This window comes from Myripristis murdjan, chromosome 24, assembly GCF_902150065.1.
Source record: "Myripristis murdjan chromosome 24, fMyrMur1.1, whole genome shotgun sequence".
NCBI lineage: Eukaryota > Metazoa > Chordata > Actinopteri > Holocentriformes > Holocentridae > Myripristis > Myripristis murdjan.
In genome coordinates this window covers 31591811-31607239 of record NC_044003.1, presented here as the reverse complement: position 1 = coordinate 31607239, position 15429 = coordinate 31591811, and the positions used below count along the sequence as shown (strand labels likewise).

General features: G+C 40.4%; 2 protein-coding genes across 2 annotated transcripts; both read left to right on the top strand.

Annotated features, from left to right (window-relative positions):
* Positions 1-1695: 1695 nt before the first annotated feature.
* LOC115355905 (retinitis pigmentosa 1-like 1 protein) lies at positions 1696-3694 on the top strand. Its single transcript, XM_030046826.1, has 2 exons — positions 1696-3612; positions 3665-3694. The coding sequence occupies exons 1-2, from the start codon at positions 1699-1701 to the stop codon at positions 3692-3694; spliced, it is 1944 nt and encodes a 647-aa protein (XP_029902686.1). The 5' UTR covers positions 1696-1698.
* Positions 3695-3716: 22 nt separating this feature from the next.
* On the top strand, positions 3717-8179 carry LOC115356344 (spore wall protein 2). The gene has a single exon (XM_030047462.1). The coding sequence runs from the start codon at positions 3727-3729 to the stop codon at positions 6832-6834; it is 3108 nt and encodes a 1035-aa protein (XP_029903322.1). The 5' UTR covers positions 3717-3726; the 3' UTR covers positions 6835-8179.
* The last annotated feature ends 7250 nt before the right edge of the window (positions 8180-15429 follow it).

The following is a 15429-nucleotide window of genomic DNA, read 5'->3' as shown; positions in this document are numbered from 1 at the left end:
GAAGTCAAATGTGCACACTGTCACTCTGAAAATAGATCTAAAGGCAGCTTATCTGAAATCTCAACTTACTTGAAAAGTGAGGGGAAAAAAGAAGATAGAACTGACAAGAGGAGTGATCCTTCATTGGAGAAAAGCCTGCCAGCAGAGGCAGCCATAGCAGAATCAAAATCAAATGTTTCTAAAAAAACAAAAAATGGCCCCTTGGAAAATACAGACTGTAGCAGCAAAAGTAATAAAAGCAGCAAATGTAGACACAAGAGAGACACTGCATCAGAACAACAGAGACATGATGATGCCCTTGAACTGGTCCCCTCTAGTCTACCAAACGCATCCCCTACTGAGGTTGTGAATGAATGGCTGAAAAGGATACCAGTGGACAATGACATTTATGATGTTGTAGATGACTTCAATGAAGACTGTGAAGGACCAAAAAATACTCAATCAACAGAGGAACTACACAAAATCAATAGAATGGGGGAGAATGGAAGTATTGATGTCTCTGTCACAGAAAACACAGGAGATCCTACTGAAGCAGATGGTGTTGTTAACAATATCCCCAATAATGACTGTCAAACAAACACAGAGTCACCAAATGCAGACAATGCCTGTGCTCAGAAAGATGATGCAAAATCAACATTTCACTCTTCTGTACAGGTGATGAAAATATTGTTAAGTCCAAAGCTCGATAGATGCAACAGTTTACCAGAAGTTTCTCCAGTGTATGGACGTAAACTGAGCACTTCAGCCAAAGGCCTCTTGGATTGCCTTGTTAAATTGCAATTAATACACTTTGATCCCCAAAATGCAGCTGCCAAAGATGAGAGGTACCAAGAACTAATGAACATCCTTCAGTCTCTTTGGCTTTGTGATCCTAGTGAGAGTGAACAAATATTAAAGCAGAACGAAAAAGTCAATGATGAGCATTCTGTGGATGATGACTCTAATCGTAGGTCATCCTCTGGCGTTGATGTCAACAGTGGCTCCACAGGCTCCAGGAAGAGTAGCGTTAATGGTGGTGTAACCCAAGTACATGCCATTACAGAAACATTAAAGGAAGTACAAGAAGTCAGTGAGAGTGAAGAAGAAGCAGGCGCAATGTCCCCAGGCCCATTGGACTTGGAAATCCCAAACACTATTAATGTGATTGAAAGCGCAAAAGAGGAAGGAGAAATGAATGGGAAAAAATATAAAGAAGATGACCATGCATCAGATGATACAATTCGAAGTAATGATAGTCCAAAAGAATTACCTGAAACACCGCCATCATCAAAAAAGAGCTCAGGAAATGACAGCAGCAGCAGCCAAAATCTTCCAGATGAAGGTGAAACAGAGTGTCAGTTGGACATGGGTTCTGAGAGTCCTCCTCTTGTCCAAAGAGCACAGTTAACCAAAAAGATTTCTCATGATCCTGATCCTGTTTGGGTCTTAAATTTGTTAAGTAAACTAGAGAAGCAGTTTATGACTCACTATATCAATGCAATGACAGAGTTCAAAGTCCGTTGGAACTTAGATGATAATGAGCAGCTAGACGTCATGATAAATGAACTCAAAAATGAGGTCCACAAAAGAATACAAACAAGTATAAACCAAGAATTGAAGAAAATTCAAAGTCGAGCTGGACAACCTAGACCTCCAAAAGAACCAATATCACGTGAATCAACAACACAAACTGAGGAGAGAAGAAGGAGGCTGAGGATCATGATCAAGCAATCAATTGATGGACAAGCAGTAAATAGTGATGATGACTATACAGCAACAAACACCTCTTACAGTGACCAGCGCAGTGAAAATGATGATGAATACTGTCCATGTGAAACATGTATGAGGAAAAAAATGGCATCTAGACTTACACTCCCTGCAGAGGTTATGCCTACTGCCCCTGTATTGATGGACTTTGATTTAAAGACAATTCTAGCATTGAAGAACAGTGAACCCGGAGGCGCACAAACAACCAATCATGCAGCTAATATTAAAGATATTATTGAATTTAAAGCTGCAGAAATGCTTGTGGAAAGTGTCATTCTGGAGGCCAAGAGAGAAGTCAAAGCAGAGACTGCTAAAGTTTTGACAGAAGTGACTGTCAATGAAGAAGCAGCCACTGCTGAAGATGAAAGTCTGGTGGAAGAAAAAACACAAGAAGCAAGCAGGGATGAAGTTGATGCTGATGAAATTGCTGGAGAAGCTGAAAAAGAACTCGCAGAAAATGAGAACGCAGACACAATCATGATTGAGGCTAAATCCATGGAAGAGAATGCTGAAGCAGGTACAGCTCAATATGAAACAGCAGAAGATGATGTTGGACTATTAACAGCCACAGAAGAATGTGATGAAGAAAATACATCTGAAGTGAAAACTGCAGGAGAAGAAGAAACTGCTGTCATAGCTGAAGAGGAACCAAGAGAAGACAATGCTCAAGTGGCTACAGATGAAGATGCAACAGCAGTTGCAGAGACAATCGAAACAGCAACCACTGGAAATGAATTAACAGAAGAGGACACTGCAGCAGACACAGATGGAGATGGATTAGCTGAAGAGATGGCTGAGGCCGCCTCAGCTGACGATGAAATGGCAGAAGAGGAGACCACTGAGGCTGCCACAACCAAAAATCAATCTGACAAAGAGGAAACTACAGAAGCAGGAGAAGATGAAGATGGAGAAGAGACTGCTGCCACAAATGAGGATAATACTGCAGAGAGTATGGATGCCATCACAACTGAAGATGAAACTGCAGAGGAGAATGATGATACAGCCACAGCTGATGAATTGTCGAAGGATGAATCTGAGGAAGAGACTTCTGAAGTAGCCACATATAGTGATAAATCGGAAGAACACGAGAAAATGGAGATGGCTACAGAAGAACATGAATCAGTGGAAGAACCTTCTGCCATAGTAGCAGATGAATCTACAGAACACAAGATAATCTCTAAAGATAATGATGAATCAAATGAAGAGAACACTGAATTTATGGAAAACTGCTCAGAATCAGCTGATGATGAAAATGCAGGTGAAGAAACTGCTACTATATGTGAAAAAGTATCCATGGGGCAGGATAATGTAGAAGTCCTGACTGAAGATGAATTTACAGGAGCTGAAGCTGTGAATGAAAATGAATCAGGTGAACAAAGTGATAAATCAACCACAGCTGAAGATGAGTCTGCAGAAGCCTCATTAGGTGAAACCCCTTCTGATGATAATGAGACTGTAGGAGAAGAGCAAATTGCTGAGGTCACAGGTGAAAATGAGCCAGGAGAGAAGAGTGCAGAAGAACCCATGGCTGAAAATGAGACTGCAGGAGAAAGGAATAATCTTGACATGGCCACAACTGAAGATGAGACTGCAGGAGAGGATGAGAATGTAGGAGAGGATGAGAATGTAGGAGAGATTGCAGGAGAAGAAGATAATCTTGACATGGTCATGACCGAGGATGAGACTGCAGGAGAAGATGAGACTGCAGGAGAGAATGAGAATGTAGAAGAAGGGGATAATCTAGATGTGGCCACAACTGAAGATGAGAGTGCAGGAGAGGATGAAAATGTAGGCGAGACTGCAAAAGAAGGGGATAATCTACATGTGGCCACAACTGAAGATGAGAGTGCAGGAGAGGATGAGAATGTAGGAGAGACTGCAAAAGAAGGGGATAATCTACACGTGGCCACAACTGAAGATGAGAGTGCAGGAGAGGATGAGAATGTAGGAGAGACTGCAAAAGAAGGGGATAATCTAGACATGGCCACAACTGAAGATGAGACTGCAGGAGAGGATGAGAATGTGGGAGAGACTGCAGGAGAAGGGGATAATCTTTACATGGCCATGACCGAAGATGAGACTGCAGCGGAGAATGAGAATGTTGGAGAGACTGTGGGAGAAGAGGACAACCTTGACATGGCCACAACAGAAGATGAGACTGCAGCGGAGGACGAGACTGTTGGAGAGACTGCAGGAGGGGGTGATAGCCTTGACATGGCCACAACTGAAGATGAGACTGCAGGAGAGGATGAGAACATAGGAGAGACTGCAGGAGAGGGGGATAACCTTGACATGGCCACGACCGAAGATGAGACTGCAGCAGAGGACGAGACTGTTGAAGAGACTGCGGGAGAGGGGGATAACCTTGACATGGCCACAACCGAAGATGAGACTGCAGCGGAGGACGAGACTGTTGAAGAGACTGCGGGAGAGGGGGATAACCTTGACATGGCCACGGCCGAAGATGAGACTGCAGCGGAGGATGAGAATGTAGAAGAGACTGTGGGAGAGGCGGATAACCTTGACATGGCCACAACAGAAGATGAGACTGCAGCCGAGGACGAGACTGTTGGAGAGACTGCAGGAGAGGGTGATAACCTTGACATGGCCACAACTGAAGATGATGCTGCAGTGGAGGATAAGACTGTTGGAGAGGCTGCGGGAGAGGGGGATAACCTTGACATGGCCACGACCGAAGATGAGACTGCAGCGGAGGATGAGAATGTAGAAGAGACTGCGGGAGAGGCAGATAACCTTGACATGGCCACAACAGAAGATGAGACTGCAGCGGAGGATGAGACTGTTGGAGAGACTACAGGAGAGGGTGATAACCTTGACATGGCCACAACTGAAGATGAGGCTGCAGGAGAGGATGAGAACATAGGAGAGACTGCGGGAGAGGGTGATAACCTTGACATGGCCACAACAGAAGATGAGACTGCAGCAGAGGACGAGACTGTTGGAGAGGCTGCGGGAGAGGGGGATAACCTTGACATGGCCACGACCGAAGATGAGACTGCAGCGGAGGATGAGACTGTTAGAGAGACTGAGGGAGAGGCGGATAACCTTGACATGGCCACGGCCGAAGATGAGACTGCAGCGGAGGACGAGAATGCAGGAGAGACTGCAGGAGAGGGGGATAACCTTGACATGGCCACGACCGAAGATGAGACTGCAGCGGAGGACGAGAATGTAGGAGAGACTGCAGGAGAGGGGGATAACCTTGACATGGCCACGACCGAAGATGAGACTGCAGCGGAGGACGAGACTGTTGGAGAGACTGCGGGAGAGGGGGATAACCTTGACATGGCCACAACTGAAGATGAGACTGCAGGAGAGGGTGAGAACATAGGAGAGACTGCAGGAGAGGGGGATAACGTTGACATGGCCACAACAGAAGATGAGACTGCAGCAGAGGATGAGACTGTTGGAGATACTGCAGGAGAGGGGGATAACCTGGACATGGCCATGACCGAAGATGAGACTGCAGGAGAGGGGGATAACCTTGACGTGGCCACAACTGAAGATGAGACTGCAGGAGAGGATGAGAACATAGGAGAGACTGCAGGAGAGGGGGATAGCCTTGACATGGCCACAACTGAAGATGAGACTGCAGGAGAGGATGAGAACATAGGAGAGACTGCAGGAGAGGGGGGTAATCTTGACATGGCCACGACCGAAGATGAGACTGCAGGGGATGATAAGAATGTGGATGAGAGTGCTGAAGTAGCCACAACAGGAAATGAGACTTCAGGAGAGGAGGAACATGTTGAAGTTGCTGCAGCTGATGAATCAGATGAAGAGGAATTTTATGAGACATCTGAAAACCAAACTGCAGAAAATTCTGCCACTATAGCTACTGCTGAAGAAATAACCAACACCACAATATCAGATGACGAACAAGCAAAAGCAGAAACCATAGATGAAGCAGACAGCACAGAAGAAACCCCTATAATGTCAGACAATACTGAGGAGCCTCAAAGTAACATGCGAAAAGAGTCTAGAGAAATTGATGGAGAGATATCAGAAGATGCTGAATCTACCAAAGGCGGACTGATAGAAGGTAAAACATCAGGGGATAAATCAGAGGAGGCTGAAACACATGCAGAGGAGTCTGGTGAAAATGAAAGCACAGGGGATTGTGAAACAGCTGGAGATCCATGTGATGACACAGAGGAAAGGGTTACAGAGGATGCAACAACAGAAGAAGGGGATGGAGAGGATGAAACAGCAGGGGAGGACTCTGATGACGTTACTGAAAGAGAAAGCACAGAAGAATCTGGAACAACAACTGAAGACTCTGCCGATAATACTGAGGTTGGTTCCTCAGAAGATATATCAGATGGGGAGCAGGTGGGAGCCGCCAAAACACAAAGGAAGGAAAGCAAAGAGTCCACTGATAATGTAGAAGACGAGTCTGCGGAAGAGTCCAGTAAAGTTCAAAGTGGCAGTCAGCAGTCAAATGATGCCTCAATAGAAGAGTCAGTAGAGACTGATGATGCAGAGAATGCCATCAGTGGATCTGAAACTGAGAAAGACCTTGATGAAGAAAGACTGCCAGAGTCTAATGATGAAACAGAAGGTAATGATGATGTAGAGCCGAAAGCAGATGGCCAGGAGGATATGGCTGAAACAACAGAAAGCAACGCACATGAAGAAAATGGAGAAAGCAAACAAGAGGAAGAAGTAGACGAAGCTAATGTCAAACAGAGCGAAGATGAAGGTAATTCAGATGTATCTGAAAAAGAAGAGGAAACTGAGACAGCCAATGAAAATGATCAGATTGCAAACAAAGCAGAATCAGCTGAGGGAGAGGATGAAGCAGAGGATGATTCAGAGGAACCAGAAGAAGAAAGTGATGATAAAGAGCAAGATCTAGTTCCTACCAGTGCAGATATAGAGAAGAAAGATCTAATATCTAAGGAAAGGACCGTAAACTCACTCGATACCTTGATTAAAGTAAATGCCGAGTCTGAGGACGGTGCCTATGGTGATGTTGAAGATTCTGAAATGGAAATTCACAACCATGAAGAACATATAAGCTGTGACTCACAGAGTGCTGGAAAGATTTCATCAGAAGTTGTCTGACTCTAAAATGCCTGAAAATCGGCTAATAGAGACAAATATGCAAGATGAAACAGAGCTTTCAGCTGAAAATGAATTCTAGCATGGGTCTATTGAAGTGGCTCTTAATCAAGAAAGTGACTGTCAAAAGTAACTGGATGCATATGTTAGAGGGTGAATATGAAAAGAAACAGTCTTTGATTATCATTTCTAGTTATATACTCATTATCTAGAGAACTAACCTTAACCAAAGTATGGCATTTATCAAGATTAGCCTAATTTCTAACTTAATATTCCTAGTTGTTAAATGAGTATTACACGAACACAAGCACTTTGTTATAGCATTTTTATTGCTGCGATTGCACTCAAGCACTGTTGGTTGTAAAGCTGTGCTAAAAGGGAACCTTTAATACTTGAAATACTAGAACTTTAAGAAGATTTTACCTTACCTTTTGAGGAAAATAAGTCTTTAGAATGTTTATTTCTTACAAACACACTGCAAATGTGAGCCTTAGACTGAAGAGGTTTAAATGTAAAGAAAAAGACTATATAACTGCATTTATGATGCAATGATATGGTGTGGTACCTTTATGTTCTCTAATTACTGCAGTATATTTAATATTTTGGCAACATTGTTTGTTGCTAGACCATCACTAATCTCACATGTCTGGAAAATTATATTCCAAACATTGGTGTATATGAAAGAATATGTTTATTTTAATGTTTGTTTCAAAAAGAATCATTGAATATGATCGTGGGTTTCACTGTTGAATTAAAGCTAATACAAAGTGGGTTTTTTTCTAGTTCATAAGGTGCTGGAAAGTTTAAAAACACTGCTTATCCTGAATTTAAATAACATTGTACCGATACAGTGGCTTGGAAATGGCTTCCTATAATATTATATTAATTTATTTGAGTGCTGGATGAAATTAGTCAACTCTAATAAACCATGTAAGTTTATTATCAAACTTATGCCACTGTACATGTCAGTCAGCACAATTTTAAATTAACCCACTGTGTTTGCCTTAGACAGTTGATGATTAACCTCAGTGTAAGCTCCCATACCTTTCTATTTGGCTCACTATACATGATAATGTTTCATTATTTTGTATAGCAGATAAACAAACTGATTTGAAGTCACCGATACTGTAATGTAGCAGAAATTGTGGATTTTTTATGTACTGTATCATGACACTGAAGGATCTCCCATTCCTTTGACATCTACAGTATATTGTAGATCATTTACAGCTCTGTATCAGCAAGAAATTACTTTTTTTTCCTCTGTGGTACAGATGTCTGTAATAAAGGTATACCTTTTCTGTATGTACTGTACAATTATTGCTGCTGAAAATAAATTTATTTAAAGAAAGCTGTTGTTGTTTTTGTTTGTACACCTATAATTAAAAAAATATATATATATATGCTACTTTGTGGCACATTACATCCTAAACTGTGACTGCATCCCCATCGTTGCCTCTATTAGTTAAAGTGAGCTATAAAATAGAAACGACTGACTTTAGTAACCATTATGAACATGTGTCATTACAAATGTCCTGTCATGTTTTTATAGGAATGTTTAAGCTTGGTGCTACAATAAGTTTGATGGTTTTATTTTAAGGCATGAATAAGTTTCAGTGTAATGAAACAAAAGACAAATGTGGAAAAAAAAAGACTTAAACTCAAAGGAGACAATTAGAGTCAGAATAAGAGTTCACTTCACAGCATTAATGGCATGACAACTTGAATTAAGGTTGACCATATCATTTATTCATTCTAATAATAAAATTCCCCCCTACAAACTTAAAAGAATAAACATGAACAAAAATGACTTCATATGTAATCTCCTGCCTCACCAAAAGTCTTGCTGTTACATAAGTTTCCTGACTATGATATAATTTCTGTTTTGAAATCTGAGTCACAGTCATGACCTTTTAAAATTTTCTTTTGGGGATAGCTATTGAACAGCGAATGAATTTGTAAAAGTATTAAGTTTTGCAGACAAGCTCTTTTTACCTTTTACAAATCACTGATTCTTGGGAATTTGGATAAATCATGTCCCACTAAGAAAAATGCTATTTCTGTTGGAAATTTACAACATTTTAATGAATAAAAAGAATCAAGGGCATAAACAGGGGGTCCTTTGCACATTTGTAAGGTTCTTTTATAGGTTTATTTTTAATTTTTATTAATTTAATGATTATATGTTGGCCCATGGCCTACAAAACCAGTTGTCCTCGGATAGGAGATAATCATTTCAACTTGATTAAAACAACAAAAAGTAATAATTTCATTGAATATTGAATATTTACTATTATTTTGTGGTTGCTCAAAATGTGTCCAACATATTCGTCACCACCGTCAGATATTTATTAAAAAAAAAAAAAAAAAAAAAAACTCTACAAATACAAGGTCAATTCCATTCCTGAGGAGCCCTTTTCAAACCTTCAGCTCTACTGCATGCTTCAAGACCACTCAGGCTCCTGGAAGTTTGCTATTTTCTCTTAAATCTCTTCATATTTTTGGACACTGCTACTGTCACAACCATAACATGTCAACACCGTCACTTTTGTATAAAAAATATTAGATTAGATTATGGAATAAATGTATACTTTTTAAGAGGAGGTCTGATGTAGGCAGCAACAGGGGGGAAACAAGCTGGCTAATGTGAACAACTCATGCTTATCATGTGAAAGAGTAGGTTTTTGTCACCACCATCAGACGTCACCACCGTCAGGTTTTCTGTCTGACAGTCAGGGGTGCCACCAGGAATTTTGGGCCCCATGAAAAAAAAAAAAAATGTATTTACTAGTTGATGGTTTAATATTTTTATATTAGTTTTTACCTATTTTTTGGGGCCCCTGTCAGGCAAGGGCCCTTGGAATTGTCCTAACTTTTCCCCCATATACGGCGCCCCTGCTGACGGTGATGACTGAAGTCTGAAAAAAGCTTATAACAGTGCTCAGGATTGTTATTTTTTTGTACCAAATAGTTAAATATGTTGTTAAGCAAGAAGCCATTGGCTTGAGTGGTATAAATTTTGGAATTATATTTTGTAATGAGGCCACTGTCACCACCGTCAGATTAGTGTCACCACCGTCAGAGGCAGTTATATTGTTTTAAATGAATATACGTACAATATGTTTCTTTGGTGCTGTTGAGTTATTAAAGTAATAGTCTCTTTTAATACAAAAATATATTTTTCAAATAAAAAAACATTACGGTGACAGTGTTGACAAAAACAAAGTAGCCTAATAACTGGAAAAACCTATTTTATGAAAAAAATGCAAAATGAGGAGGTTGCACCGGTACATTGCTGAACAGCCAAGACCTTGGCCTATAATGATATACCTTCAGATTTTCTAATTTAACTCACTTTTTTTTTTTTTTTTTTTTTCAAAATTAAAACCTGTTTTATCCAAATTCCCAAGAATCAGTGAAATATGACAACATTAGCTACTGATGATGTAATCAAGAGATATTTTAAACAATACTAAACCCATCTACAGTACAGCATTAGGGCCCTGTTGCTAACCAACATCAAACCACAGAGGCTCTTACAGGCATGCAGTGCTTTTTTACGTACAAAAAATCATCTTAATTGTAGTTAAACAAAGCAGAGTGATCCACATGAAATGATGATGTGATACTGTAATGAAAGTGAATGAAAGATTGAACTTGTCACTGACAGTACCGTTCCATCTTCTTGCAAAACAATCTGTACAGCAATGACTAATGGACACTAATGGACTCAAAGAAAGACTGTTCACATTCACAAAAGAGCTGTTAAACAGTCAAAGATAATTGAGTTAGAACAGGTATTTTGTTGTTGTTTCTTCGCCTCTTCAGTGGCACTGAATGATGAATGATTCCAAACCTAATTCATATGTCATACTCAGATACAGCATAATCCACTCCTCTCTTAGTAAGGTACGGTGAATGGGTAGGCGAGATTGACTACTGAGACTTTGTTCGTTCTCCTCCTACAGCGAGACGGAGACACAAGTGTGACGCCCCATTGGACGAGGCTGATGGATGTGCTTCTCTCAGAGAGTTCCTATTCGCTGTCTCCTGCGGGGATGTGACATAAATAATTGGTGTCACTCTGAGCGACAGAATAAAACAGCAGTGGAGTGGCTGTCCGCCCTCCTCAAGCTTTCTCACTGAGACATGGGCATGATGTTCAGCCTTCCACACACAGCCACTGTGCAGTACACTGCAGCTGCATTACACAGTGGAAATTAAAACAGTTCCATTCTTGTTCTCTGTGCAGCAATTAGAGGGCGTAAGGAAGTCTAAGAAACAAGTTTTGTGTTTTAATGTATTTCTTTTTTTATAACTTCTCTCGTCTTACATTGACCCAGGTCCAAATTCTATTTTCTGTCAAGGGTTTTAGAGGAAACAGTTTCAAATTAACTGATGTCTTTCATCAGTTAAAGTGGTAAGAATTTGCAACCAGGTTTTAGAGCCCTCCTACTACATTTAAGGTAGGTTTGCAGTATACATAGGCTGATAATATGATATATGCTAAACAGCGCTCAACATGGCTACATGTTGCTTTAAAGGGTAAAAATCCACATCAGTTTCTAATTGTTACATAATAATAATAATAATAATAATAATAATCTTTTTCCATAAATTATCAACATTCACCCTAGCCTTTTTCATAAAAACAGAGCATCAGTGTTTGATTTGGTGAGATGAATTTCCATATGATCCTCAAATCTTCTGGAAAGAGATTTTGAGGAAGCACCTGCTTGCTGGCACCATGAGTTATTTCCATGGTAAACACTGGAGGAGTGAGGAATGTCATCCGGAGCACAATAATAAGGGGCTTTCCCCTCAGCCATGTTTACCTCTGAGCCACTTGCCACAGCTGCATAGACCTGCTCCCAACTATATTACTGCAAAAACCCGAGTTCACATGTCTCTTTTATTCATAAAAAGGTGCTTGGTACCCTTTCACTGGAGAAAATATAATCCAGCACTTAAGAATGACAATGAAACATGAACTGTTTTTATACACACAAGCAAAGAAGCATGATAACAATTAAAATATAACTAAAGCATAGAGACGTCCAGATAATTGTACTAAATAAATCTAAAAGGCTTTCATCATATCCTCATCAGAAGTGTCTTAAAACGTTAATGTGCAACACAATAATAAGACTTTCTCCAAACACTTACAGAGCTGAAATATCACATTAGATTTTTGTTTTGAAATGCAAACCCTGCATGTTAATACGGAGTGCTCTCACTGTAAAAACAGCAGAAGCTACAGTCGAACCCGATGGCTAGCATCCAGCACTGTTACTATTATATCTGCTGTGCCGGTCTCACAGACAGAAGAAAAGCGACACGATAAACTCTCCTTTAACTTGCAGAGATCCCGGGGGAGCGGCAGAAGTGGCTATTGAATGCACTGTAGCGCACAATTGTTCCTTGTGTACTGACAATCACCTCGTCTTTTTGAGAGGCAAATGCATGAGTGAGACCTTCTCTCGCTGCACGTGTGAGAGGGGACAGAAATGGTTCCCACACAGACAGGAAGTGAAAGAGGGGCCTCCTGTGATGAAGGGGGGGATCAAAATAAAGCGAGTGCTGTGTGTGTAAGTGTGTGTGTGTGTCTCAGTGCAATGATGGATCAACTCTTTGATGACCTTTGAAACCACACTGAGTGAACACTTATCTTCGTGTATCGCTCAAAGTAATTATTCGGTTTATAAAGTGAAAGCATGCTGTAATTCATGACCACCCAGCCACCTGTCCACACACACACAGACATGCACATAAGCACATGCAAACACATTTTCAGTGCCATACAGTGCGCACACACATTAATAATGGGAGTTGGAAGCGGTCTTTGGCAGCATGTATGCTTTTGGCACACAGGTGACCGTGCCTGCATTACTGAAGGAGACCCACGCTCCCTTTCTTTCCCACTGTTGTTCAGGTTATCCTGTGGGGCCACTTATGACCCTTCTGCAGGCAGGATGCAATGTCTGGGGACCCCAACAGAGCTGTGCACAAGCATCCGCCAAGCCCTGGGAAGAAAACAAGGGCTGATGGAAAAGAAAAAGAAGGGAATATAAAGAGAAACAGCAGTTAGTAACCAGGACACACTCAATAACACTCACCATGCACCTGCAGCCTCTGTATGTGTGTGTGTGTGTGTGTGTGTGTGTACAAGAGCAGTGCGGTTCCTTCAGAGAACTACAGCACAGCACAGTCCCCACACACAGCACAGGTGGTCCAAACAAAAACCTGTGAAGTGTTGCCCGGAGAGTAATATCCCCAAGTTGCGTGTTGTATAAAGCCCCCCATAGGAAACAAACACTTCCGGTGTTATAAGATTTATTGTTCCCTTCTCTTATAGGTTTCAGCATACCCTGAATGATGTCTTCCTTTCAAGTTTCTTTGATTCATTTTTAACAGTACTGAAAGAAAAGTGATAAAAGGGGATAATTCCGCAGCTAGACAACAGCCTAGTTATTGAAGGACATATTGTTTTATGCTTATTGTCTCCATTTCTGTAAAACTCCCTCTTCAGCACAACGTGTGTGGAGAAAATAGGAGGATATGGTATGGTGTGAAAAGGTGGAGCATTGTTATACTTTGATGGATTGACTGAGCATTAGCTGGCATTTTTTTTTTATTTTCCAGTGTGACAGACATAGCATCCGTATTCACATCGGCACAGTGCCCTCTGCACCAGATATAGCACCAGGATTGCGTAATAAAAATTCCCAAAGTTCAAACACCCCATTTAATCATTTCTATATAAAAGGTCAGTCTAAGGGCTACTTAATAATAGAAAGCACGAGTCTTGCAGTGTAACTAGTGCAGTAGAGCTGAGGCTTAAAACATGAACTGCCCTCTAGTGCCCTCTAGTGTCCACTGTGACTGGACAACCGTCAGCTTGCTTACATTTAGCGTGAACCACTTCCTTCCTTTTGTGAATACAGTGTAGGTACACTTGCATTGATGTTTTTTTTTTTTTTTTTTTTTTTTTTTTTTTCCAAGTTGTTGCATATGAAGCTCAGCTCAGCAGTGTGACAATTCCTCTCATATGTCACTGCCCTTATTCATGCATGTATTAACCCTCCTGTTACTTAAAAAAACAAACAAAAAAAAAAAAAAACAATTTCAATCAGTAATTAAAACTTCCAAAAAATGATCAAGAATTCATGTTTCTCCCTCCCAAATGTCATATGAACTGTCAGTGGTTCTTGCACTACAGGTGTGGTTATGTTTGGCTAGGACCCTAAAGCAGAGAGAAGTTTTATGAAGATTATAAATGGCATAGTTCCTCAGTGTCCAGAACAACAAAAACAAATATGTGTAAAATGTTGATATTTCCTATATGTTTTATTCAGCTAAAAAAGCCTGGGGTAAAATCGACCCCAGAGAAACACTGATGTACAAAATGTGTCCAGGACAATGAAAACATATCATCATGTTCATTTCATGTTTACCCACTGGTCCCTATTAAAATAGGTAAAGTCATGAAATATGAATGGGGTAAAGCTGACCCCATTCAATGTTTAACATCTCTAAAAACATTGTTTTTTCTTTCTTTCTTTCTTTTTTCTTTCTTTTTTCTTTTTTTTTTTTTTTGCTTCACATTTCATGACTTTTCCTAATTTAATGGGGATAATAGGAGGGTTAAGAGGGTTAACAAAATTATTAATTTTTATAGGCTCTATAGTGATATTTGTTTAGCATCCAATGAAATGCACATATTCCGATAACCTTTACATGTATACAGATATACTGATATGCAATAATACTGAGAAACTGATGAAAGAATGTGCTCATTTTAGTTTACCTTCAAATTGTATGCAAATAGTATTTATACAAAAATCATTTTCATTTTAAGAGGAGCCCTGTATTAAGATACTTTGATACTATTTCTCAACAAGAGATTCCCAGAGCACTCAGTCCATCTTGTGGTGAGAATGTGTACTGCTGCTTCCAAGTGAAAGGAAGTGGGTGGATTTCCTCACCACGCATATTACGGGATAGTGTGTTGCGCACATAAGTTTTGATGATAAACATTACAGGAGCTTAAATGCCAAACCACAGCAGGAAGTGAGAACTGTGTCATGGAAACCACAATCTTTCTTTGACACGTGTGTAGTGAAGCTACACCCTTTCTCACACATGCAAGCACACACACTCAAACACACATGCACGCACGCATGCATGCACGCACGCAAACACACACAACTGCCTTTAATTCCTAATACGTGTGTAACTGATAAAGTAGAACACGTTATTTGAAAATCTAATGCTTTGCACAAAAAATACTCAAATCCCTCTCCCTCACAAACCCAGGCTTCTAACTGTATCCTGCTGTTATTCACACTTATGTGTGAATAACACATTAACACAGGATAACACAACTTGAAATAGTTCTAACTGTCATAGGCTATGTGGTAGATTTTACTGATCACGTTTTAAGTCAATCAAACCTTGGTTGTGTTGAGTAGTAAAATGAAGCAGCTACTGTGTAAGGGTAAGAAATGTGCTAGGTCAGTCACTGATGATCTCTCTATCATTCCCTTACTGTCCACCACAGAGGAAAGGGAGGGAATTACCAAGCTAAATAAATACACAAAT

Coding starts and splice junctions, on each gene's coding strand:
- LOC115355905 (XM_030046826.1), top strand. CDS start 1,699: ATGATCAAGCAATCAATTGATGGACAAGCAGTAAATAGTGATGATGAC. Junction 3,613..3,664: donor GTGCAGGAGAGGATGAGAAT/GTAGGAGAGACT, acceptor CCACAACTGAAG/ATGAGAGTGCAGGAGAGGAT.
- LOC115356344 (XM_030047462.1), top strand. CDS start 3,727: ATGGCCACAACTGAAGATGAGACTGCAGGAGAGGATGAGAATGTGGGA.